Source organism: Macrobrachium rosenbergii, chromosome 55, assembly GCF_040412425.1.
Source record: "Macrobrachium rosenbergii isolate ZJJX-2024 chromosome 55, ASM4041242v1, whole genome shotgun sequence".
Classification (NCBI taxonomy): Eukaryota; Metazoa; Arthropoda; class Malacostraca; order Decapoda; family Palaemonidae; genus Macrobrachium; species Macrobrachium rosenbergii.
Genome location: NC_089795.1, coordinates 20,426,599 through 20,454,206, shown reverse-complemented (window position 1 = coordinate 20,454,206; position 27,608 = coordinate 20,426,599). Strand labels below are relative to the sequence as shown.

Below are 27,608 nucleotides of genomic sequence, written 5' to 3'. Positions count from 1 at the left end.
ACCCGTTTAGCAGCTAACTCAGTAGTGGGAGAGGGGACTACCCCCTGCAATCCCATAATTCGATGCCCTTGATTCTTGCCTTGGAATAGTTGTAATCTTATGGTTGTTTGTGGAGATTGGGCGCAATCTTCGCAATCATTGATTTTAGTCAGGTAATCAGTTTGTTCCTTGCAGCGCCGGAACAAGGGTATTATAGGTTGTCTGTCACATAGAGGTTGGTATACCGGTTGGCAGCTCCTAGAGGTCTTCAGCCCCTGAGTGGATCGCTGGACCTCTTAAGGAAAGCAGACATAATGAGGGGAGTTCATTGAAGTCAGCTTCCTTAAACCAGGTAAGAACCTTAAGTTGGTTTATTAACCCTTAAGCAAAATTCCAAAGATGTTGGCTGTCTCTGACCCTCCACCAAAAGGTGTCAATCAGCTATATATATAACTACCAGGTAAGTCAGATGTTTAAAAATGATATTTTCATAATAAAATAAATTTTTGAACATACTTACCTGGCAGTTATATATGATTAAATTCCACCCTCCTCCTCTAGAGACTAGGGGCATGGAAGATCTGAGGAACAGTTGGTGTGGTTCAAGGTACCTGGGTAGAGGGCGCACTAGTGGTACACCTGACTACCCATCGGCGATTGCATGAGTTTTGAAATTCTGCCAGCATCAGGGACTTAAGCTATATATATAACTACCAGGTAAGTATGTTCAAAAATTTATTTTATTATGAAAATATCATTTTTAATGCTGTGCCCTCCATTCATAGAGATGGGAAAATACAATTAAATGACTCCCTAATTGCATTAACATTAAGTGAAGGAGACAAGAACTCTCATGATCAATTCTTTGTTTGTAATCATAATAAAGAACTTGCAGACCTTTTCAAATTGATAAATTTGCCAAAGTTGAACTTTTGGCCAAGTGGCAGGTTGTTTAATGAAGATTTCAAGAAGAAATTTCACTTTGATATTGAAAACATTAAGATGGCTATATCTTCTTTTCAGGGCATGCAGCTCTGGCGCAATTAGCTTACCCCTCTAAGATTAACGATATTGATTTCATTACTAAAGTGATAATTGGGCCTTTCAGGAAACACATTGATCTAGTGCAAAAGTTTAATCCGCTCATTCCAGAAGTAGAAACTTTTACCCAGAACCTCAATTTAGATACAGGATACTGTGTGAAAGCTGAACTAACTGATATATGGGTCTTATCAGATGATCAAAGGAAAGCTATTGCCCGTGCTTTAGGCGGTCCCCTTCCTAGGAGGGACGAGATATGGCAAGTATCAGGGCTACCCCAGAGAGAAATTAACTTTACAGAAGATTCAGGGAAGCTTTGAGTTCAGAATAGGTTCCAATCCCTACAGGCGAGGTATCAAGAGAGGTAGCCGAAAGGGGAGGAGTACAGGGGACAGACAGCAATTAATTCAGACGTCAAAGATAAGAAACAAAACTAATTATGCTTTAAATCTTAATACTGTGAGCCTGCTCGACCATGGAAAAATAACCTGGAGCTACAGTAAAGAAAAATTTGCAAATCTTTTACACTAACAATTCAATGATATTGGAAGAGTTAATTTCCCTACAGAAGCCTGTAGCTCCAGAAACCTCTCCCACGCCCCTCAGTAAAGTGGGATAGGTAGGTCATTGACAAATAAATTAAAATTGGTAAAACCCCAAATTCTTCTTTTGCATGCAACTTGATCAGTAAGTGTGAGACTCCATTTTACCAATAAAAATAAGGCTCAAAAGACACAAGATTTTAGGTTGATAGATATTATTCTTCTAGCAAGAGGAATAATACTAGAGAGAGAGAATGTGACAAGATTACTAGACCTGAGGGTAATAGAACAAAATTAAATAGAAATTCTTTCTACTACTCTAACCACATGATTTTACAAGCCTTAAACTCGATGGGAGCATTAACCTAATCTTCGATATGAAATGCCTTAATACTATGTCAAGAAACCTTCTTTCTCTATGCTGAAACCTAAAACTATATTCCCTTATTTACATTTTAAACAACTGGGCATGTAAACTTGATTTAAAGGACGCTATTGGCACATCCTCTCATTCCAGTGCCAAATATTCTTAACGTTCAAATTAGAAAGCGTAAATTCAAATGGACGGTTGTTCCCTTTAGGTTGAAGAATAACTCCATCATCTTTTTCAAACTAATGTACACAGTAGTTAAATACATTAGGAAGAAATATAATATACTTATCTGTAACTACTTAGATGATATACTCATACTGGCAGATGACTTTCACAAATGCAGTCTCATCCAAATAGTCATTGGAAGTGCCTCACGGAACTGGGTTGGCAAATATCTATTAAAAGTCTATTATTCATCCAGTGCAAAGATAGAGTTCCTGGGAAGTTCATTATAAATTGAAAAACAAAACAATGAGACAATGCAGGAAAACATTGATAAATGTATCCAGGCTTGCCAATACAGTATCAACTTGAAACAGATCTGACCTCAAATTATATCAAAGATTGATAGGATCACTTAACTTCTGTTCCTACTACACCTTTTATGGTAGATACCATCTTAAATTCCTTCACAGATTTCATAGGATATTTTAAGTACAAGGATATAGAATCATTCCTCCTTCTTTCAAATCCTTTCTAGAAGCATGGAAACAGACTAACATGTATAGTGCTATAAACATTCCTAATAATCAAGTAGATCTAGAACTATTCACAGATGCATCCAACTTTGGCTGGGGTGGAGCATTAGTAGGAGAACATGGCATACTCTCAACTAATAATACATGGCTACAAAATGAGAATACTCTGCACATTAACATTGAGAACTACTTGCATGCATTTACTGTATAAAACACTTCAGAGACAAACTAAGAAACAAAGTGGTACTAATTCACATAGATTCACAAGTAACATACTGTTGGGTCAAAAAACAAGGTAGCATTAGGAACAAATCGGCCCAGGAGGCCATCAAAGTGTTACTAAACATCAAAGGAAAATACAACATAGACATTCAAACTAAATGGATTAAAGGGAAAAGCAATGTGATGGCTGATTCCCTATCGAGAGACTTTGGTTCCATACATCCAGAAGCCACTCTTGACGATAATCTGTTTAATTTAATTGGCACAGATAAGGAATTTCTTTCCTGAAATAGACCTTTTCACCAATGGCTTTAATTCACAAATGTAAGAGATTTTTGTTCTTATTCATTCCAACAAAAAGCAATCAGTAATAATACTCTTCACATTAGCTGGAAGGTTCTTCTCCTCTTTATGCTTTTCCCCAGGCTTCTACTGCATAAAGTTTGCACTAAGATATATATAACGAATGTGATAACAACATGTCTTCTATTGTTTCCCAGGAAGTGGAACCATGGATCCCAGTCAAGATGAATCGCCAAGGAATACCGAAGTGCAAAGTCAAAGTAGAAAGGGTTACAGATACTTCATATGGACTGTACCTTACCGAAAGCGCAACAGCACTTGAATTTGATCGCCTTCAAATATAAAGATAACTACCTTCCATATTTCTCCAGAGATATGCAACAAAATTACTTCAGTTTACAGAGACAGCTCCAGGCTAAGTACCAAAATCTCTTCAGGAGCTTTAAGTTCATACAATAAATATGGAAATGTAACAAGTCTCTTTTATCAGTGCTTCTCTATTTTTAACAGAATTAATTAGACAGGGCTAGCATACAACACACTAAGATACCGAGCACTCTTGGACCGGTTTTGAAGATACTCCCAATTATTGTCTAACAGAAGACAAGTATATTTAAAAAGCTATGCTTGATGGAGTAAATAGAAGAAGACCAGCAATTCTCCCATCAATTTCAGGCTGGGATCTTGATAAAGTGGTTTCCTTTCTCAACACTACAAAGAGATGATTCTGTGCTGCTCATGATTCAGAAGACCTTATTCCTCGTAGCTTTGGCTTGCCCATTGAGGTAAACCAATTTAATCATCTATGCATTCCAGGAGCACCTTCACGCCAGAAACCATTGTGTTAAAGGAACCACCCTTCCTTCATGGCCAAGAATCAGAGAAACAATTTCACTCCTATTGAATTCCAGCTTTAGGCATCACCCTACCAAACCAAAAATTTGTCCAGTTAGACAATTAACTTTTATTGAGTACACAAATAAAATCTGTACAGAAAGGAACATAGATAGGGGAAGACCATATTTGGCTGGATGAAACTGGGTCTGTCCTTCAAAGATGAGGCAGTATTCCAGGGACTGTATTTTCAGAGCTGATCCACAATGCAGAAAAACCTCCACCAATTTCCACTCTATCAGAGGTCAAGCAGCTTCAAGGATGATGTATAATGGAGTTCGCTTACAAAGATAATGGCTAGAAATGAATTGGAAAGCAACTCTGTATTTGGTTGTTTTATGCTCTCCCTCGATCTACAGGGGAGCTTTCGATGCAGTGTTGCAGGGACTTCATCTTCATGCCCCCATGAAGTATCAGGTGAGTTCAAAACCAGTGGGTCTGAAAGGCTGAAGCCTCTCTCAGAACTGGACAGTTTACTTGTGAACCTAGAGTTCTGGAGAAGAGGCGAGGCCTTTCCAGACCCAGGGTTCAGTTCACCCTCCCACCCTACCCCGAACCGAGGAGACCATTCTGGAGGAAATAAAAGGATTTGTAAAGTAATTACATACAAAAGTCAACAGCTTACACATGTTCTGAAGGCCAGCCTAACATGTTTCAATTATTCATAAATTTTTTAAGGTATACTTAAACTCTTATCCCTTGCATATAGAGGAAATGCAACTTTTAGGTAACAAGATAGGAATATCTTGAAAGGGAGAGGAACCACTGTCACATTATGTTATCTTAGAATATAAGACAGATGGAAATGTCAAAATTCACAAATGGAACTTTTAAGTTACTACTTGCCAAGTAATTTGCAATCTCAAATAAATCTCTCAGCAGTAAAATGGAATGGTAAGTACAGATATACTTCAACTTGTACAACTTCAAATACATGTTTGGTTCCTGTCAACTCATGTATCTCTATTGCTCCACCCCATGGTGGTTGTGCTCGCTCTGACTGTCTGGGGAGAGCTAGTGGTGTGTCATAGCAAAACCAGTGGGTCTGAAAGGCCTCGCCTCTTCTCTCCAGAACTTAGGTTCACAAGTAAACTGTCAGTTCAAGACCCTCCTCCTACAGTGTATGCTTCCCTGATGAGGTATTTTCTGGTAGCCTTCCCTCCTCACTTCTAACCAGCTGCTCCATTGTTGCCTGCTTCCACGTTTCTGATGAGAAACCAAGCGGATTCTAGTTTGTGCCTACCTCAGATGGCTCTCCCTTCTGCAAGAAAGGTGCTCAAGGAAATAGAGGATTGGTTGTCTGTTAAGAGGGAGCAAGGGAAGGCCACTTTTGCCTTTCCCCCTGCAAGATTGATGCCCTGGAGATATCTCTCCTGCTCGACTGGAGAAGCTCCATCCTTGGGAGGTGCTGCCTCTTCCCAAGGTGACTTTTCAGGTTTGATTGACTCGCCTTGGCATTCAGCATTCTTTTCAGCTGGAGTTTTTTTGCTTCCACGCCGGAGTTCAGCCACAGAAGCACTTGTTTAAAGTACTGTAAGTGTTTTAGCTTTCTAGACTGTGGTTGATAGGAGTGCTCGCTAGAAAAATAGAAGATCACGACGTTTTTAGCGACCGAACTTGTCAGCCTGGATTGGCTGAGCATGTTATCCTGTGCGGATAGGCAGTGAGGATGGCTCTTCTGAAGTGGTCTTTTGCTAATATCGGGAGTTTTGAAGAAAGGAGTTGTGGTGCTCCTTCACCATGAAAGGAGTGATGTCTGCTCAGAAGTCTGTGCTTTTTTACTCTCCATCGGACGAGTAGTATTTGTTCCCTCAGTTGGCAGTTAAGGAGATTGTCACCGATTTGCAGAAAAAATCAACACAAGATCCGCTTGCACAATCATCGAAGTGTCCCAAGGATCCTTCTGCCTTTTCAGTCAAATCTGTCTCTCTGCAGCAGCATCCCTTTCGGGGAGGCAGACAGGGTTTCTCGAGACCCTGCTCCAAGGTGCATTTCTCTGCTAAGTCCATTAAGAGAACTTCAGCCAAGACCTCTTCCAGAAAGTGACTCCTCTATCCTTCGTGCACCCGTGGGAGTCAGACTCTCACTCTTATGGAAGAGGTGGAGTGCCAGAGGCTCAGAGCCTTGGACAGTCAAGGTTGTCAAAGAGGCTACTCGAATGCGTTCTTAGAGTACCCTCCTCTCGTGGATTCGCTGATCGCATTGATGGCATACTCAGAGGGCTCCAAGAAATTCATAGCTCTCTCAAAGGAATTGTCATCCCTCCTAAGGAAAAGGGCCATAGAGGAAGTGGTAGTGGAGGACCGGACTTCAAGAGCATTCTACAACTGCTTGTTCGTGGTCTCCAAGTCATTGGGGGGATGGAGACCAGTCCTCGATGTAAGCGCTTTGAACTTCTACATACAGAAGACGAAGTTCAGAATGGAGACAAATCAGTCAGTGTTATCCTCCATCCAGCAGGGCGACGGATGATAACACTCAATATGCAGGACGCGTATTTCCACATTCCAGTACATCTGGAGTAGAGGAAATACCTGAAATTTGTCTTCGGGAGCAGAGTCCTCTAGTTTCGGGCTCTATGTTTCGGTCTCTCCACTGCCCCACAAGTATTCATGTGAGTCCTATCTCCCCTCATGAGATGGCTTCATCTCCTAAGTATCAACATGAGCCTATACCTAGACGACTGGGTCCTCCGCTCCCAGTCACAGGAGCAGTGCACAAAAGATCTGCAGACTACCCTTCTTGATGAGGAACTCGGACTTTTAATAAACCAAGAGAAGTCTCAACTAGCCCCAACTCGGGAGATTCTCTATTTAGGGATGAGGATCAACTCTCTGAGTTTTTGGGCTTTTTCCATCCCCAAAGAGGATAGAATCTTGCCTTCAGTCGGTACAGGACCTTCTTTCACTTCCAGTTTGCTCAGGGTTGATGGATGGAGCTTGCTGGGAACCCTCTCATCCATAGAACAGTTTGCAGCTAGAAGACTTAAGAGTGAGGCCCTTTCCAGGATTCTTTCTGTGTATTGCAAGCTGGAGAGAAAGCAACCAGACACAGTGATGTTCCCAATTATGAACAAGATAAAGGAAGATCTCTGGTGGTGGACGTCCAGAGAAAGTCTCTTAGAGGGGAAAGTCTCTGCAATTGCTGAGCCCCGACCTCTCCTTTTATGCAGACACCTCAGACCAGGGTTGGGGAGCCCTACTGGACACTCTGGAAGCTTCCAGCACTTGGTCTGCGGAGCAAAGGAAACTACATATAAATGCAAAGGAGTTGTCTGCCATTCATCTCAGCCTGAAGCATTTTGTGACAGCAGTAATGAACAGAACCATGGTGGTACATTCCGACAACACCGAAGCTCTCTCTTATATCAGGAATCAGGGCGGAACCCACTCATTCTCCCTTTGTCAGGCAGGGAAAGATGAATATCTTGGCAGACGGGTTAAGTCGACGAGGTCAAGTCCTTCTGACAGAGTGGACCCTGAACTTGAGTGTCTGTGACAGTCTCTGGAAGACGTGGGCAGGCCGACAGTGGACCTGTTTGCCACATCGAAGAATTACCATCTTCCTCTGTTTTGTTAGCCAGTCCCGGACCCTTAGGCATGGACGACAGATGCCATGCTGATAGACTGGTCGAACCTGGACCTCTACGCCTTTCTGCCATGCAACATGGTGGGGCAGGGAGGGGGCGGGTTCTCAGCAAGTTCAAGAATTACAGCAACGTATTGATGACCCTGATAGCGCCCTTTTGGCCTCTCAAAGAATGGTTCCTGGACCTTCTAAAGCCTCTTGTGGACTTTCCAAGGTTACTTCCTCAAAGTCCACATCGTCTCAAACTGCCTCATCTTTGGAAGTTCCATCAAGGACTATCCGCTCTAGTTGTGACAGGCTTCAGACTGTCTGGAGACTCGTCAGAGCGAAGAGTTTTTCAAAGCAAGCTGCGGAAGCTATTTTTAGATGTAGATGTAAGTTTACCAGCCGAGTTTACCAGGCCAAGTGGTCTATCTTCCACAGGTGGTGCAGCAGCAATAACATCTCGTCTGCTAAAACCACTGTAACCCAAATAGCAGACTTTCTTCTCTTTCTCAGGGCCTACAAGGGACTCTCTCCATTGACTATTAGGGCCTACAGGTCTATGCTGGGATCAGTCTTCAAGCATAAAGGAGTGGACTTGGCCTCTAATAAAGACCTGACGGATCTGGCCTCTAATAAAGACTGACGGATCTGATTAAAGGATGACTCTGTGTCATGGAACCTGGGTGTAATGCTTAAATGGTTAACAGGTCCAGCCTTTCAGCCTCTCCGTATACCATTTCTCTCAAGAATTTGACTAAGAAGACTTTTTTTTTTTTTTTTTTTTATATATATATATTATAGTAGCAGCAGCCTTGGCCACTGCCAAGAGAGTAAGCGAATCGCAGGCTGTAGACAAGTGCATTGGTTTCTCGAAGGGAGTTGCTTTCTTCACCTTCGGGCTTGGCCTAGCTAAGAATGAGTCCCCGTCTAATCCCTGGCCACACTCGTTCTCTATTAAAAACCTCATGGTCATTCTAGGACCAGAGGGGGAGGAGGAAAGGGTCCTTTGCCCAGTTAGGGCACTGAGGGATTACTTAGACAGGACGAAGAGAATCAGAGACCCTGCCAGTAACCTCTGGTGCCCGTCAAGAACCCATCAAAACCTATGTCTAAGAATGCGCTGTCTTAGAAGTCTTATCATTGAGGCACTCTCTCAAATAGAGGAATATGTCCTGCCTTCCTTTAAGGTGAGAGCGCACGATATTAGGGCTGTTGCCACTTCATTTGCTTTTAGGCATAATATGTTGCTGTCGGCAATCCTCTAGTCGACACACTGGAAATGCAATTCTGTTTTTGCCTCACACTATCTTAAAGAAATTGAAACAACTTACAAAAATTGCAGTACCATAGGTCTGTTGTTGGTGGCTGGCTTGGTGTTGGGGGAGGAAGCATAGGGAGCAACCCTTCCTACCTGTAACTACTTTGCCTTGAATTTTTTATGGATGTCAAATTCTTGTGGGGAGCTGGGGGGTACGTGTACCCGGAGTGCCCACCAGTCTGTGGTAGTGGTATGATGGTTTTTTAATCTTTCTTGTTGTTGGTGTGGGTAACTATTTTATTTGGTCTATTGTATTTTGGCACTGTGCCCATGGCAAGGGCAGTTTTTCTCTGTTGATTTATGGGTGTTCGGAAGGCTCCTTCACTATAAAGCCCCCTCTCAAAAGTAGGGACTTATCACAGTTATTCCGCTAAGTCGCTAGAGGTCAAGATGAGCACAGACGAAGGCAGTAATCAATGACTGTGGCTCTCTTACCAGGTAAGGGTACAACAATCATTTTATCAATGCTAACAGATTTTTGCGTTGTAAATTCATTCTCATATCTGATTGTTTTTAGAATAGAAATATGTCCATTTATCCCACCACCTATCAATGTGGGATTCAGCTATGTAATTACTTGGCAAGTTACGTATATGAAAATGGTATTTTCATAATAAAATTAAGTTCCATATATACTTACAAGTAATTACAAGATCAGAGCCCTCCCTCCTCCCCTCTGATGGACATTTAGCACAAAAAGAAGTGACTATCACTGTTACGTTGTACCTATTGTTCCCCAATAGAGGGCGGGGTGGTTACCTACACTATAACAAACGAATCGCTACTGCGAATTTCAAATTTTTAACTGCTGTGCGAGTAGAAAGTATAGCTATGTAATTTCTTGGTAAGTACAGTATATATGAAACTTCATTTTATTATGAAAATACCATTTTACTTGTAGCGTTGGGGTAAATTCCAGGTAACATGCATATTGGGGTAAATTCCAGGTAACAAGATTTCGCGCCATACATTTTTAATGAATTTTGTGGGAAAAGTGTTCAGATCACTTCCATATGCTATAAATGATTCATGGCAACTTTTAAGGCAACTATAATAGCTAGTCGACACAGGAGAGAGAGTTCAGTTTGCCTTGAAATGTCGTAAGGAAATGTTGTCCAAAATTCCCATCCAATGACCTCACATGAATATTTTACAGTAAATATACACTGAATTTATTTCTGATTTTCGTTCTTATTTGTTATATTGTTTGAGCTGTAATCATAATTTTACAAAATGAAGCAAAAAATATTAGAAAAAACACTTATAACTTGGTAAAATTAGCATATTTTTACGAATGTCGTTTGGAAAAGAGGCCCCGCACAGGGTTGGAAATATTCTTTCAACTTCCCTAGAAGGTACAGGGAATTTTTTAGAATTTTTTTTCTTTACCATGTGCATGTGTGTGTATTCCTCTTTCCATTGATGAGCTTTTTTTTCAAATTAGCCATCCTTAATTTAGCCCAGTCTAGGGGTGTGCTTAACATATATTTAGTCCAGACTCTGAGGGTTAAGAAGGGTAACAGACTTTTTTTTTTTTACATAGATCTGTATTTTAGAGGACATTCCCCCATCTCGTAAGCGAGCGTTGGATAGGGCTTGTAGTCCTCTGCCCTCTTGTAGGTTTTGGGAGTCTCCTCAAGCTTCTATTTTAGCATATTTTTGTCCGCAAGTTGCATAAGTATTGATGTTGCTAGTCTAATCAGAGGCAAGAAAATGCCTTCCGTATATGAGATCTGATTTTTTTTTTTTTTTTTGTAAATTTTCATAAGTAGTAAAAGGGAAAACTGTTGTTCTAGTAGGAAAGGTGAACCCAGAAAATTTATCTTACATCTGTGCTTGGAAGATCATCAGAAAAAATTTATCCTTATTTTTGTGAGCTTCTAAGACAGCTAGAGTTGTGTTCATAGCTCATAAGAAATGCTTTATGAAAATGGGAAGGTCATTAGATTTGTTGACAGAAGACGTAAACAGGAAAAATTCTTCAACGTATAGTAATGTGTTGTGTTAGGAAGTAGTGATGGTTTTATAAAGAATTTAGCAAAGAATACTGTACCCTAACACAAGTAATTGTAATGCACGCTAACCTGGATCACAAGTATCTATCACCTTCTTCATGTATTGCGAGTTTGCAGTGATGGTAACAGCTCTGTCCAAAATTTCCAGCCTAATAAGTAGTTAACGAGTTAGTGTTTCATAGATAGGTTTTCACTCACTCTAAGCTGTATTAGCTTTCTTTACTCTGTTTTTAAGTGGAAGGTAAGTTGACTTTTAGTAGCTCTCTCCCATCTTGCTCTCCAACTTCTCTAATTACAGTTTCTAAGCTCAATGCAAGTTTTTCTCTTAGTTGCAACTTTTAAACTTTGTACTTCATTTAATTTTCTTTGTCATTATCTTGCTGTTCACCCTCTCTAACTCCCTATTTCACACTGTCTTGATTATAGAGAAATTCCATTGCTGGGATTGGGATTAATTTTTTAGGCTAATGGTGGAATCTGTGGTGGTCTTATCAACCACCCAATAACATTTGGAAGTAAGTTTTCAGTATGCTGGTCATATTGATATCTCAGGGCAGAACTATCCTTTAGAACTGTCCCATGGATTCCAGGTGTGTGCAGAAATGATGATTAATTTCATGAATCAAGGTTTCCAAAAACAAAGTATTTTGAAACTTGTCTGATTTTCATATCCATGGAATCTAACATTTAAATTTTTCTTGATATTTTAAACTTATGGGCTACCAGCAAGCTAAAATAATGTTGTCCTGTTAATACAGTACAAGGAGATGGTATAGTAAAAATTTTGGATCAGCTAGAAACATGATAAATTTTTAATGTGAAATGTGCTCCATAGAGGGGTAGAGCCATCAGTGCTCCTCACATGGTGTGTTGTAGGCATTATTTCAGGTTCTTTGCAGCATCCCTTTGACCCTAGCTGAAACCCCTTTAATTCCTTTTACCATACCTCTGTTCATATGCCATCTTACCTTCTACCCTCTCCAAACCTTAGTTTCATAGTACAATCATATACAACTGCCAAGTTTTATCTCCAGTTAAACATTTAAAACCTTTTCATTCTCAGTTTCCCTTTCAGCATTGAATGATCTGATAGGTCCTAGTCCTTGCCCTTTGGCCTAAATTTTATATTCCATTCCTATTGTGAAATGTGCATGTTGCTGAAAATGAGAGCAAAATAAATTGCATAGAAAAATAGTTAAATACGGGATGTGACTGTGATTTTCCTTTCCCTCTGCACCCCGACTTTGTTCACAACTTCTGGTAGCTGTATTGATAATTCTTGTATGCTGTCTGTTGATCAGACAATTGCAAATGATGTTCTTGCTGCTAACTTGAAGAATAAGGTGAAATCATCTGAAAAAAATCTGAAAATTGTAGCGAGTCTTTGAAGCACAGTTAAAATGCGACTAATGGTGCTAATAACTAAGGAAAACAAGTGAATAATCCTCACTCTAACAGTTAAGTAAATTAACTGACATTGTATGAAAAGTGGCATACTTCAATTTCACTGGAGATGGATAATGAGTTTTATCAAGGACTTTGAATCCTTTGGAAATATTAGAGAAATCAAAATAAATGATCATGAAGAAAATGAGCAAGGAAAGTTTATGCTAGTTGTAATTTAGGCAACAAAAAAAGTTCATTATTCAAGCATTATGTATGCACCCTTTGATAAGACTTCCCAGAATTTTTACCCATGGCCCATTGGTTGGCACATAAAGTAACCTTCAAGATTAGTAATGGTTACATATTAAAGGAAATTTAAGCCACCAATGAGGCTTATTGTAACTGAAAGGGGATAGAGCTGCAACTTCTTTTTAACTAGAAGATTTCTAAAGGAATTAGAAAGTTATGCTGACATTACTTATCACAGATGATGGTGAAATTGCCTGTGATATAATTCCCATCGTAACTTCCAGCTTGAGAGAGGGGTAATTTTTAACAGAACCACTGCTTCAAAGTCCAGTGTGTACCCAATTTAACAGAAATGCTATACTTATTGTAAGACTTGCCTATCTATCATAACAAGGTTTTCAACTCCCTTCTTTTCCTATGTGTTCTAGTAGTGTATTTTGGCCATCAAAAATTTCTAACTCCATGTATATTTTGTAATTATGACCACACCTTGTGAAACCATCTGTCACATTTAGCAGAGTCGACCCCCAAACCTTTCTGACAACAACTAACTACATGGCCACTTTCCTAGGTGTACCTTTTCCTTTGACCTGAAGACATTGCTTGAAATAATTTCATTACCTGCTAGGGTTTAGGGTTACCTAAAAGGCTTAATGGGCAGCCATTAGATAAAAGAAAGCTTCTTTAGACAAGAGAATCACCTCTGAAGGCATTACCAGCACCCTTGTGGCAAGCACATTACCACCACCTTTACAGTCCTTCCCTAGTAGATATAATTAAGACTTAAAAGGATGTTTCTTAGCCACATATACAAGATCAGCCCAGTGTAATGGAGGGAGAGACACCAGTTTCATCAAAATTAGAATCAAGATCAGAATTTTCAATAGGTAGTCAGCTGTTATCTGGCAACTCTGATGGAACAAATGATGAACTTATACTCTTCAAGAAGTAAAAAACACCCATATAGGAAAGTATTAATTTGAGGCCAACTATTTCAAGACCACATGTAGAGTCGTCACCAGGAGAGACTGTCTAATGTATTGCAATTGAATTGGCCAGATCTGGGGGCTAAATATGAAGAGTGAAACTGCTTATCCATAAACACTTCCTTATAATCGCATGCCTACAGGAGAGCAAACAAGATTGCTATACTCTTGTAGGAAATGTACTAGCTATGGGAATCGTTGTGATCAGCAAATGGAGAGTCATGTGGAAGTTTACTTTGTGTGTCCTGATATTCCCCAAATATCTAATAGGTATGTAATCCCTTGTGTGTAGTGGCTTTAGAAATTGATCTAGAAAAGAAACAAGCAATTTGCTTTATATACTTGCCTCCAGATGATAATGTTTATGGTGATGTAATTGAGGGGATTTGAATAGTAGATATCCATTAAGTGTTGATGCCCTGGCTTACAGAAGGGCAGTCTCATATCTTATATAAAATGATGATGAACTCCTTGATACAGGAGAGCCCTACATTTTCATGCAGTGGTAGACACATGTCATGTATTGACCTATCAATTGTTTTATTGATTTTGACCAGAGAACACTGAATGACTAGCATATAGTGACTTTTTACAAGTTCTTAACACCAATAATAGTCCACCCTTGGAAAGATCACCACATTGGAACTCTGCAAAAGCAGACTGAAAAATATCAGGAGTTGTGGGTGGTATACGTCACACAATGAAGCCAGATAGGTATCAAGTCTTGATCATTATTTGTAGCTTAATTAAGTAATAGAATTTCAATATCTTCTGTTTGGAGAAAAATTAGAAAGAAGGAAGGCAGCTTTACCTCAAATCCACTTCTGATTTTAAAAATAAATGGTCAGTGGTCAATACACAAGTACGTACATGCATTGGCTGAACACTTCTTAAACATACAGGGTGACGTTCCCCGAGTCACCGGTGTATACACAGTGAAGACCAGAAAGGATAAATTTCCACAACCATTCCTTTCTCAGGGAGGAAGTTGTATCCAGCTCTTGTAACTTACATTTATGCAGCCTTTAGGACTTGAAATTCTTTGCTTAATCAGAAGATTTGTTGGTGTATGGTATGGTGCCAGTTCTCCCAACTGTCAATGAACTAACCATTATTTTAGATTTTTAAAAATTTATGTGAAGCATTTTTCTCCAGGCAGCATCATGTAAACTTGAAAATTCACATGATACTGCTTGGAGACAGCAACCTTAAAATCATTCATGATTTGAGATTGAGGGAATGACCACTATATTTAGTTGTTTTTGGCATACCAGTTTTTTATGGTCAGAGGAAGAGAAATTCTTTTAGTAGAAAATGCCAAGTTCCACAAGTTCAGTGTCCCTGCAGGGAGTTAGTGGTGTCTGTGCACCTCACATGGTACAATGTAGGCATTACTGCTTTTTAGCATTTTTCTTTACCTCTGCTCTCTAGCTTCCTTTCTTCAATTCTGCTGTTCAGCCTCTCTATTACTTCCTAGTGCAAATGTCGGGGTTTTCTCCAGGTTCCCCTTTTAGGGACTTGTACTTCATCTTCTTTATTCTCTGGATCTCTTTATCATGCTTTCTAACCATTCCAACTCCCTCTTATCACTGTCTTAGGCGCTGAATGGCAGCCTGTATTTCATAAACCAACCAATCAACCAACCACAAGTTTGGATGGAATGGAATGGAATATGGATTTTAGGCCAGAGGCCAAGCACTGGGACCTTTGAGGTCATTCAGTGCTGGAAAGGTAATTGAGAGTAGGTAGATTTGAAAGATGTAACAGGAGGACAACTGTACTATGAAATAATCATTAGGAGAGGGTGGATAGCAAGATGGAAGAAATATATGAATGGAGGTACAGTAAAAGGAATGAAAGGGATTGCAGCTAGGGGCTGAAAGGACACTGCAAAGAACCTTTGGCACTGCCTACAGTGCATCGTGTGAGGTGCACTGATGGCACTACCACACTACAGGGACCACAAGGTTGTGTATTGAATGTAACTTCTACTTTATTAGCTGTTAATATCTTCTATATCATTCTACAAGAGGAAACAATAATAGTTCACTTATGTTGTTTTTGAGGAAGGAGCCCTCAGACTCAGGCATCAAGGACCTGAGAATTTCAGGTATTTGAGAAATTTGTAAGTTTCATTCATCTTTATTTTGAACAGTAAATTTCATAACAGAATTCCTGGTTTTAAGAAGGAGAACCTTTGTATGATCAGTCATCTGGCAGAGAAACCATGTCATTGTTATCACCATTGCTTTCAAAATATGATCCTTCTAAATTGGACAATTCAGTGTGTCACTGTTGCTGAAATCATGAGGGTTGTTAGTAGGCATCATTGGCAACAGTAAGCCTTGTGGTACCTTCATAGAGCTTGTACTAAATGAAAATTAAGTAAATGTAAAATAAAGGATTACAGTATATATATTATAAGGAGATTTTTTAGTTTTAGAATTATAAAAAAAAATAACTTTGAGGAGCTTTTTGTTTTTACACTTGATAGAAATATCTAATACTGTAATGTGTTGAAGTATATCTCCATATTACATTAGATATAGATTGCTGTTCTTTTCTTTTCCTGAGTAGTGTTGCAACAATGGAATAACAATGATTCTTCTTTAGTTATCAGAGTTTTTTTTTTAATGAAAAGCTAGATTATCAATGAATGATTAATGTAGCTGACACTCCTGATTTGATACGCAAGATTTTCCAGCACCAGGCATTGAAATCAAACACTGGAATCTTTCTTGTATGGACATGCCTCCTAATAAATGGAGAAACAGTCATAAAATTAATGAAAGTGTTTTAGTGACAGTCTTTAAATATTCCAGACCATTGCTCTAGATGGAGGAAGCTACCGATTTGGGGCAGGAGAATTTAATGGATTGAGAAAAATATCACCACAGGAGTGGGATCGCTTGGAAACTTTAATACGAGGCACTTCAGACAAAGATAAAGCACTTCGAAGAGCTAAATTATAATTAATTTGGTATGATCTTCATTGGAAACGAGTATATTTTTAAAAAATTAAAAAAATGCATATCCAAATTATTTTACAGTATTATGTTAACTATGCTGTACATAAGCATTAGGAAATGTTGAATTTTTTTGTATTCAAGCAACCATTGTCTTTGGGCATTAAGCATTTACACTAATTGCAAAATTTTTTTATTTTCTGAAATATAGAAACTAGAGCTATGAGATATACAAGAGCAATTTTGGGAAAATGAGGACACCATTAGCTTATGAATAAGTCTTGAGAGAGTAAAAACTCGAGTTGGCTCAGAACTTCCTGGTGCGTTTGTGATAGTCTTTTGGGGTAGTATTTTGTGTGGTTTCCTGTTTGTGTAATTTTATAATTAGATGAATATGTTTCCTGAGTGTATGTTGTCTGGTACTGGAACTCTTTTGTTTTAAAAAATATGGTCAATGATCTTATTAAACTATTTTACAGTAATACAAGAAAAAACTAAGATGAAATTGCAATTATATTCTGAGCTGATTTTAATTTTTTAATCATTTATTGATGCTCAGACACCTCATTTTTGGCAATTTTTATATCCTAAGTTTGAATCGTTCATACACAGAACAAACCTTTGGTCTTAACATAAGGGGAAAATTCTCTAGCGCCTGCAGGAGTCTGGTTAAGAAATAGTACAAGGATTTGGTGGCAACGGGAGACAGCTAGTAGGGGTGTAGGAGGAGGGTGCAGCCTGACCAGATTCAGTAGCGTACCAGTTTCTCTCTAACCCCCTTGACAGCAAGACGGTGTTTCTGCCTTCTAGCCAAGAAGCCGGTTATTGTAGCACTTCCTGCCCTTATTACGCCTTGGCTTTCTGGTTTTTTTTATTCTATTTTTGTTTGTGCGTTTTTCCGAGTGATTTAGAGGTGATATCCAGGGATGGGTAACAACCCTTGTTCTCATTATTTGGCCTCTTTGGATACAGACCCCCATACCACTTGTAGTAGGTGCAGAGCTAATGATTATAGTGTGAGTAATCCCTGTCCCGAGTGTTGTTTTTGGTCTCCTGAGCAATAGAAGAGTTGTGGTAAGAAGAGAAAATAGGAAATCGGCGGCTCCATCTTGGAAAGGTTTTTCACCGCCCATGGCAGCAGACGTATCAGTTCCTTCTTGTTCCATCTCTTCTTTGCTAAAAAATCTCTTCTCCTTGCTTCTTCTTCTCAGGAAGATTTATCTTCTCTCATTCTTCTATTGCTTCGTCTTTAGAAGATTCGAGGGGGTGTTCAGGAGATCTTGTTAGCACAGTATTGATGTTGCTGCTGCTGTTCTTTTGGGGAGCTTCTCCTTGTGAGAGGAGGCAGCTCCCTCTTGTATGGTCTTTTCAGGGGTAGATGTGCAGAAGCTCTGTGTGTGTTGGGCTTTGATAGGCCTACCAGGGGTACCAACCCTTTCCGGCCTTTTGTTCCACTTCATGTCTTCTCGCATCCCAGTGTTGTCCGCCATGACAGTTTCCAGATCTTCAGTTTCTGTGATGTCATCCCAACTTCAAACGACTCTCCTTGGAACTGTTTCCAGAGCTACCATTTCTGTGACGTCATCTCATCTGTCAACAGCTCTCTCCTCACCTTACACCATGCTGTTAGTAACCATGTCGTTCCATTGACTTCCATCCCTGGGCCTACTACATTTGCTCCCTCCGACTGTCTTGTTCAGGCTTTCTTTGACAGAGTCGAAGGTGTTTTTCTGAAGAAGTACAGCCGTGCTGAGTTGCTGAAATCTAAGAAACGTTGTAGATCATCTTCATCTTTATCATCTTCCTCTTCTTCTCCGTCATCTGTTCGGCCCATTCCTATTGGATGTTGGAGAAAAAGGGACTTCGTAGCTCCTCCACACAAGAAGAATCGCAGACCCTCTTCGGATTCTCGCTCCTCTTCTCCTAAAGCTGATCCTTGTTCGCCTAAACACGTGTCGAACCCATTTCTGCTTCATCAAGAGGTGCTTCAAGCCTTCTTGCTTCTGCGCATAGCTGTGCTTCCTTTAAGGCACACAGCCATGTCTCTTCTGCATTAGATGTCGATCCATGCCCAGTTCCTGACTCCCATGTTGCACTACACATTCCCAGAGAAGCTCCCTTTACAGATTGGACTTCTCCACAGAAGGTCGCTGGGATCTCGTCTTCATCTACCCATCCTTTTTGAGGAACAAATGATTCCCAAGTCCGTAGAAGGAATTTAAGGCTCCCATCAAGAAATCAACTGTGAAGGAACGCTCTTGGGACCGGGACCTTTCTCCTCATTTCTTCTCTTAGCCCTTGCCCTTGTTCACACGGCCGTGTCTCTTCTTCCCGTGTTGAGAGCCTTACACGGCTGCATAACCTCCCTCAGCCTTTGTCTCCACATCGTTTTTCTTGCTCACGTTCTCCTAGAAGGGACCGTGATCCATGCCCCCGATCACACAGCCGTGACCGTAATCTGTGCTCGCGATCATATGGCCGTGACCATTCTTCACATAAGGGCAGCCCTGCACGGCCGCGTAACCAATTGAGACATCCATTTCCTTATTGTAGTTCTCGTGGACAGGATTGGGATCAAGACCAGATTCCTTCTCGTTCTTCAGATTTCCAGGCCCCCAAGAGAATCCTGGGCCCTGAGTGAGCCTACACTCTAGTGGTGAACAATGATGTTTTGACAACTCCAACTCGGGTGATTGATTCCCATGTCCAGGAAATAGAGGATGCAGATAATCAAGAGTTTATGACAACCTACGCTGAAGTCATCGAGCCCATCCGTGGTTATAATGACCTAGTTGAGAAGGCTGTGGCAACCACCTCTGATTACTCTTTGGATATTGAAGCCCTGCTTGGGCCTAAGAAAGAGACGAAGACTTTTTTGGGGTTGCCATGCTCTAAGCATGCTGACTTCATTCTTAGTCAAGTGAATTCCCATGTCTCCAGATGGGACAATTTACTTAGTTCCAGTAGGTCTTTCAAGTTGCTCCCTCCACCACTTCCTTGACATTGACATTTTTATGCAACTTCCATGGTTGCATTGCAGACAAAGCCGGTAGACCCAGACCTGGTCCGTCTAGGCCCAAGCTTATCGCTAGACCAGATTAAGGCTGAGGGCCCATCCTTCACCCGTCAAGAGATGGCTACCTTGGAGACAACCACTTCGTCAGCATTCCAGGCTGCTTCATGGCTTGACTTATGGCCAACAGCAGTGCCAAAGATCTCTTCCACTTCTATGGGCAACATTCTATTAGGTTGTTGCTGTCTGGCAGAACGACTATTTCTTACCTGGCTCACTTAACAGCTAACATGTGGGCCAACTGGGTGCTAAAAAGAAGAGATGCTGCCCTCTCCAAAGTCTCGAGATTCATCAGTACAGATTCCGTCTTAGGTCTGAGGAGTGGAGATATCTTAAGCTCCTTGTCTCTCTTCCACAAGGACCATCTTGACACTGCAGTCGACAGATGTAGAGTGGACAACAGTGACCTTCTTGTACATCAAGCTGTCTTGAAATCACCTGGTCCTTCTCGTGCTGGCACTTCCAAGCCCAGACCTCAAACTTTTTCTTACACTTCTAAAAGACCTCAAGGCATGACGGGACCTCGCAGAGGTCCTCAACCTTCACCATCTCCAACCAAGAAGGCCCCTCAGCAGCGGCCCTTTCAGTCCTGCTTTTCCAGATCCGGGTGAGGAGGCAGAGGCAGGGCTAGAGGAGGAAGATGGTAAAGTGGTAGAGGTGCCACCCCTACCCACTCACTGCCATCGATGGGGGCTGGGGGCTGCCTGGTGTAGCGCCCACGTGGCAGGCCTACAGCCAAAATCTGCTTTCTCCCACGATAAGTAACATGGGAGGAAAACCATGCAGTCGAGAAAAACACAAATTCTCTCGTACGTCTTTTATGCAAATATCTCAGTCGCCGTTATTGTCACCTTTCATGTATTATCATTCTGTATATTGTTATGCCAGCTTTCCGGTAGTGTATGTATAATTGTCAATCAGATGTCGTGTATCCATCCATTTGTAAATTTATGTCTGTGAAGAAACACAGATGTTTAAATTTGATCCCTTCCTTGATATGTCAAGAGGTCAGGACTACTTTGCGGCTCACACAAGCTATTGACCTGTGTGAAAGTTTTGTAAATAAATTAGTAAACTGTAGACCTCTGTATCTTACTCGTACCTCATTCATATTGGTGACTACCAGAGAGATGCCTGACCAAGCCACCTGCAGCGACCCCAAGGCCATCAGAGAAAACCTTGCAGCCACCTCCATATGCCTACCGCCCTTCACACCCCACCACCCAGAGGCATGGCATGGTTCTTCAGGGAAGAAATGATTATCCTCCCCTCTCTGAGCTTCCCCTTCACCAGTCAATGTATGCTCAAGGGTTGCAAGAGGAAGTGAAGAAAATGATGGAAAAAGGAGCTGTGGAGGTAGTAAAGGATCCTTCCCCAGGCCTGTACAGCAGTGTCATTCTGGTCCCCAAAGTGACGGGCAATTGGAAACCTCTTATAGACTTGTCGACTCTTGACCTTTTCATCAGAAAGACTCGGTTCAAAATGGAAACTCCTCACACAGTTCTAGCAGCTGTCAGGAAGAATGACTTCATGCTCACAATAGACCTGAAGGACGCATCCAGATTCCAATCCACCAATCATCCCAGAAGTTTCTTCACTTCAGTCTGGAAGATATAGTTTACCAATTCAAGGTACTGTACTTTCCTTTGGCCTTTCAACTGCCCCACAGATGTTCATGAGTGTTCACCCTAGTTTCAACCTGGGCCCACTCTCATAGGACACAGTACTTATCTTGAGATACCTCGATGACTGGCTAGTCCTGGCACGTTCTCGGGTAGAGCTAATCCAAGACAGGGACCGTCTTCTCCAACTTTGTCATGGCTTAGGCATCGTGATAAATTTGGAGAAGTCAAATCTCACTTCCAGCCAAGGGATACTTTACCTGGGCATGCTTATCGACACGACAGGGGCGAGGGTATTTCCATCAGACCAATGCATCGACAAGTTCAGGAGAGATGTTCAGTCCTTCCTGTCCAGACAGAAACAACCAGCACGTCAGCGGCAGGTCATTCTAGGTTACTTGTCGTCACGGGCATCTCCACCTTTGGCCTCTCCAATGGAGACAAAGAGTTTTGGTCCTTTTCGAAGGATTCTCCCAATTCGAGTTCCTCTCTAGAAAGAAGTGAGACAGGACTTGGAATGGTGGCTGGACGACAAGACCTCTCCCTCTCCAGAGATTCTTCTGTTCTTGGACGCCTTGCAGGAGGGTTGGGAAGTACACTGGGAAGATCTCCTAACTTCAGGAGTATGGGATCACCAAGACAAACAGCTTCACATCAACATCCTGGAACTTCAAGAAAGGGTGACGGCACTCCGTGGTTCTCATGTCCGACAACACTATGGTGGTAGCTTATGTCAACAAATGGGGGAGGGGGCTAGTGTCACATCAGCTTCATGAATTGACAGTACAGAATCTCAGGTTGGTGGTCTTGCACTCAGTGGATCTCTCAGCCAGATACATTCCAGGCAAGAGGAATGTTGTGGTGGACAAGCCGAGTTGTCGGGGTCAAGTTCTGGGGACAAGTTGGTCACTACATCAGGAAGCAGCGGAAAGGCTTTTCCATCTGTGGGGAAGGCCAACAGTAGACCTTTTTTGTGACAAGATTCAACATAAAACTAGAGGAATTTTGTTCGGTTGTTCCAGACCCCTGGGCCGTGGCAGAAGATGCCCTGCAACATCCCTGGATGTTTACGCCTTTCCTCCCTTTTGTCTAGTCCGTCAAGTAATCAAGAGAGTGATGATTTCTCAGAATCTCAGGTTGAGCCTAGTGGCTCCCTTGTGGCCACATGCAGAGTGGTTCCCCGATCTCCTAGCTTTACTGACCAAGGCTCCCAGGGAGAATTCCTCCATGGCACAACCTTCTATGCCAACTGCACATTGAGAAGTTTCACCAATCAGTAGGATCCCTACCTCTTCACGGCTGGAGACTATCCAGTATCTTTTGCAAGTGAAAGGCTTTTCTTGCAAAGCAGCAGGAGAGATGTCAGGTTATCTACCATGTACCAAGGGAGATGGGCCATCTACTGTGGTTGGTGTTATCAACAGGGTTTCTCTCGTCAGAACTTCTGTTCAACAAGCAGTGGACTTCATTTTTCTCTGTAGGGAGAAACTACAATCGAACCTCTTAAAACCGGCATGCTGTGGTCTGGGAACTCCCATGGTTTGGTTCGATTTTTGAATCGGCCGCCATTAGTTTGTTGAGTGGCGCCACATATTGTTTACAACTTTTCTCAGAAGCTGCAGAATATTATCTGTGACTTTCATCTCCTAAATTTAATGTCATCACAATTATCGCTATTAGTTTCTTCGTCATTTATTTTGATTGTAGAGGGTAATGAGATGACAAAAATAACGAATGAATTTCAGTGATCACTCAGTGCATGTGACACGTCACCGTCAAAAAAAGTCAACAAGCACACTGCTATCTGTTGAGAAAAACAAACACTGAACATTTGCTAACTAAAGGGGAAGGATACAAAACCTTCTCTAGCTAGAAAAGGTTTTCTATCCATCTCCTTTAGTTAGTGCTTTGTTTACTGTTTAGATGGTGACGTTGAAATGCACTGAGTGATCACCGAAATTCATTCATTATTTTTGTCATCTTATTACCCTCGACACTCAACATAAATGACAAAGAAACTAATAACAATAATTATGAATATAGTAAATTTAGGAGATGAAAGTGCAGATTCTGAAAAGAGTTAAGTAAGCAGTTGGCTTATGTTAGGCTAACTTGGAAATGTAGGCTAAATGTGTTATATAAAGTACACTATTTTGAAGAAAATTACACAGTACGAAGAAAGAGTCCAAAGATATAAAATATATGTTATAAAATGATAAGGTGAAAATGTGTGAGTAATAAAATGATAAAAAGTGGTATCAGAACTTAGCCAAGTAGTAGGCTAAGTCAGTAACTAGGCTAGACTATGTTTACATAGGACTTCATTTTTTTGGGTGTATCCTATATTCCTATATTCCGTGATTTTCTGGGGTCTGGCTGTGGCCTGGACTGTACTCTCTGTTTCAGCCATCAAAAACTATAGAGCTGTTCTAGGCATTTAAAAGGAAGTCTCTATGCTTCTCAAAAGTTTCGAGCAGCCGTTCCCCAAGAGATCTTAAACCTCCTGATTGGGACTTGACCCTAGTGCTTAGCAGTCATGCTCCATATGAACCCTTACGGGATTCAACAGAGAAATTTAACACTCAAAACGATTTTCTTACTGGCCTTAGCTTCATCAAAGAGTTGGTGAACTTCATGGACTCTTTCAATACCAAGCTTATGAGGGATTGTGGGTCCTAGCTAAGACTCAAAATCCCTCTGTTCATGATGACAGATTCAAGTCTTTCTTGATCCCCTCCCTTGGGGATTTTGTTTGTAATGATCCAGACAAATTACTCTTATGCCCTGCCAGGGCACTGCATAGCTATCTAGAAAGGACTCGGCATCTCAGACCTGAGTCTCTAAGACTTTTCGTTAGCATAGGCCGGAACAAGAAAGAAGTGTCTAAGAACGCATCTTTTGCCTACATGAAGTCATTAGACAAGCTTGCAGTACTTCTTCACATTCATATGCCAGTACAGTGCAAGCAAGAGCACATGATGTTAGGGGCCTAGGCCCTTCCATCGCTTTCAGAAAAAACTTGTCGGTTCACATGATTTTGAAGACTGGTACATGGCTTCGCCAAACCGCCCTCACATCCTTCTGCCTGCAGGACGTTGCCCACAGGTCCTTGGACACTTTTTCCTTGGGTCCGGTGGTGGCTGCTCAAGTTGTGTAGTTCATCCAGTGCCCCTAGCGGGAGAGTTTGTATCTCACCGAAGGTGTTGGTCTATGAAAGTGAGAGTGAATGGGATGATTGGTCCTCTTCCTTTCTCTTTCTTTTTCTCTTCTTCTGGCAGGCAGTGGAGAGAATTGGTCCATCATGTGTTGGAACTGGTTAGATACAGGTGAGCGAGCTCCCATTCTGTTTTGTTATATTTGATTGTTCCCACACAATACAAATTCCTTATAGATGCAGGCCCCTTCCTCTCTCTTACAAGGGTAGAGAGGAACTGACAACAAACAAGGTTGGTGGCTAACGTGAGTTCTGTCGTCTCCGACAATTACAAGTTCTTTACCTTCCTCCAAGACACAATGTAGATATGAGTTCACATTGTCTCTTAGCCTGGATGTCTGGCTGTTCAGTCAACTTATGCTTATACTTAACAGTTCAGAGGCTTACAGGTGAGCCGAACCTCCAGTCAGTTCTGAGGCTTTCCTTTTCCACCCTCCAAGAGTAAGTCCCCCTTACGTTAAGACCAAAGGTTCCTGTGTATGAACAAATGACAAAATTTTTAATCAATTTGTATTTTTCATAACTATCAAATGTATACTGCCCACCTCAAGCCACCCCTCATTCAGTTACCTGGGCTGGAAGAAAACTGCGTAGCTGGGGTGAATCAGGTCGGGCTGTGCCCTCCTCCAGCACCCCAATTGGCTGTCTCCCTTTGCCACCAAAGCCTTGTACTATTTTTTTTTACCGCACTCCAGCAGGTGCTAAAGAAATTTCCCCTTGCATTCAGACCACAGGTTTGTTAGTTATGAAAAATACAAATTGATAAAAAATTTGTGATTTTTTTACTTGATAAAATAGAAGTACAGTATTCTGTTTTAAAATAGCATCAGAATAGTTGTCATAGCATGAATAGTAAATTCATAGACATCATGATTAAACATAATCTGGAGTGCCACCACAAAAATAATATTCCTTTACAGGTGTAGTATGATTAAACAAAACTATTCCAAAAATTTCATCACACACTCTGCCACAGAATAATGTGCACTGCTACCTGTAAGTTGAAGACACCAAAAGCTGCTGCAGATGGTAAATAAATGGTGAAGGGAATACATTAGGTGAATAAAGGCTGCAGTTACTCTTTGTTATTAATGCCTACAAAGTGCTGTGTGAGGGTCACTGTAAGCACACATATCAGTGGGGACTGTAACAAGGTGTTCTAGTGAAGAGCATCTAATGACTTTTAGACTAAACGACGTTGGATCCTCTAATTTTTTTATTTTAAAAATTTTATAATTTTTGACAGATTTTTGTGAGGTCTCCAGTAATGATATTAATGTAAACTCTTTTTTTTTTTTTTTTTTTTTACAGACTATCGCCCTTGATGGTGGTGAGTATCGATACATGGCAGGAGAGTTCAATGTACTTGACAGGGTGCAACAAGATCAGTGGGACTTATTAGAAAAATTAATTCGAGCTACTAACAAGAAAAGTAAGGAAAGTGCTTGATGGGTAAGTTCATTGTATTAGAAATTAAATTTTGCTGCAGTATTTTTACAAATGCTTGAGAGGTAGTAATACTTTAGAAAGTGCAGAATTTTATACAAGATTATATGTTGCATCTTGTATAGTGCGAATGTATTTTGTATACTGTGTTAAGGATTTTATAAACCATGGAAAAAAAGCTGTACACCTTCATTATCCTTCAGTGCTGTTTAAAGATCCTGAATTGTAATAATTTTCTTATTGGCCACAACATTACCCCAGACACTAGCTTCTTAAAATAAGGATGATTGCAGATAGAACTGTGCATGTGTCCTCAGGTCGCCAGCAGCCACAGGATTCAGTGTTTGTGGTGTTGTATGACATTAGCTTTGCGAAAGTAACTGGGCTGTTAGGCAGGAACTCGGATTAAAAGTACTGTATTTGAATTGTATAAAATGAAAGTGTTTAGAAATCATATTTATTGTACAACAAACCCAACACAGATGTGTTATTTAATATCAAGGTCCCAAAAGTCACAATGGAGTAAAAAAAATCTGTCAGCTAAAGGCCTAAAAAGACATTCTGCATCTCTTACAAACAAAGCACAGCCAAGTTAGAATTAATATAGAACAGCACATATACTCTATGTTTGTATTGTATTCGGACTATTTTGGTGTGAAAATTTTTTTATTTTTAAACATTGTAACAGTTTCTTCCATGATTGGAATTGGCAATAGTGAGCTGCAGTGTCCTGGTTCTTTGGAAACAAGTAAAGTTGTTCATATGAAATCTATCAGTCACAGATCCCTATTTGCAGTCACGTAATTGCCAGATATGCTAATTCTCAAGTCCAGATGACAAAACAAAGTGAATAATTATGTGACACTACACATTAACTTGCCTGTGGACTATTGCTTGGTAGGAACTAATTATCCAGCTCACTGCTATTGCTTGGTAGGAACTAATTATCCAGCTCACTCTGCTACACGTTGCAAATGCACTGAAGCAGTAGATTGTTCCCAGCCTCCTTTTGTCATTTTGGGTTCTATGTATTCATTGTTATATAAATTATATGAAATCGAAAACCTTCAAAATCTAAGGGTTTATTTTACTCATAGCACCACTTTCGCTACCTTACTGTAGTCAACCATGTAGTTATAGCTGTCATCACTAATGCCTTCAACTTGTACTCCCAGATAGCTTGAATTTGTTCCTTGATACATCCATTCAGTGCCCTGGGATTTTCTGGATGAGAAGTCGAAGGATATGTCAACTTCAAATCTCCTTCAGCATTGTAAAGCAGCTCAGGAGTAATGCAGTCTCTGCAGCATTGAACCTTAGTGCAGTCTTCTTTTCTTGGGCAACAAAGTCTAGTCCAACAAGACCCATCTGTAAATATTCACAGTTAGCTTATCACTGTAACCACCATTACCAATATCTTAGTATTATTCTTTTCATCAGTACTTACAGCTTCTTCTCTTATTGCCAAATTAAAAAGGAAACTAACATCCCTCGTAAACTGGACCTCCACTTTATTGTACAGATTCACAAACAAAGACCTGTATCATAATGACAGGCCTTTGTCATTACCAAACAGGTGGATATCAATAGAAGCCTCCTCTTATCTTTCATGACTAAGTCATGCATTTTGGTAATCCTCCTAAAAGCAAAGGAAGACAAGTTCTTACTGGCAGTAAGAACTGCTTTTGCCATACCATTGGCACTTGGT

At 40.8% G+C, this 27,608-nt stretch overlaps 1 protein-coding gene across 2 annotated transcripts in view; it reads left to right on the top strand.

Moving 5' to 3' along the window:
• The window catches only part of LOC136835677 (2,4-dienoyl-CoA reductase [(3E)-enoyl-CoA-producing], mitochondrial-like), a 113,680-nt gene extending 86,707 nt beyond the window's left edge, over nt 1-26,973 (top strand). Inside the window, exons 7-8 of one of the 2 annotated variants that reach the window (XM_067099511.1) lie at nt 16,402-16,559; nt 25,766-26,973. In XM_067099511.1, the coding sequence (XP_066955612.1) occupies nt 16,402-16,551 (150 nt within the window). In that variant the 3' untranslated portion in view covers nt 16,552-16,559; nt 25,766-26,973. The remainder of the gene's footprint in view (nt 1-16,401; nt 16,560-25,765) is intronic. The other variant, XM_067099512.1, reaches the window with a different exon arrangement.
• The last annotated feature ends 635 nt before the right edge of the window (nt 26,974-27,608 follow it).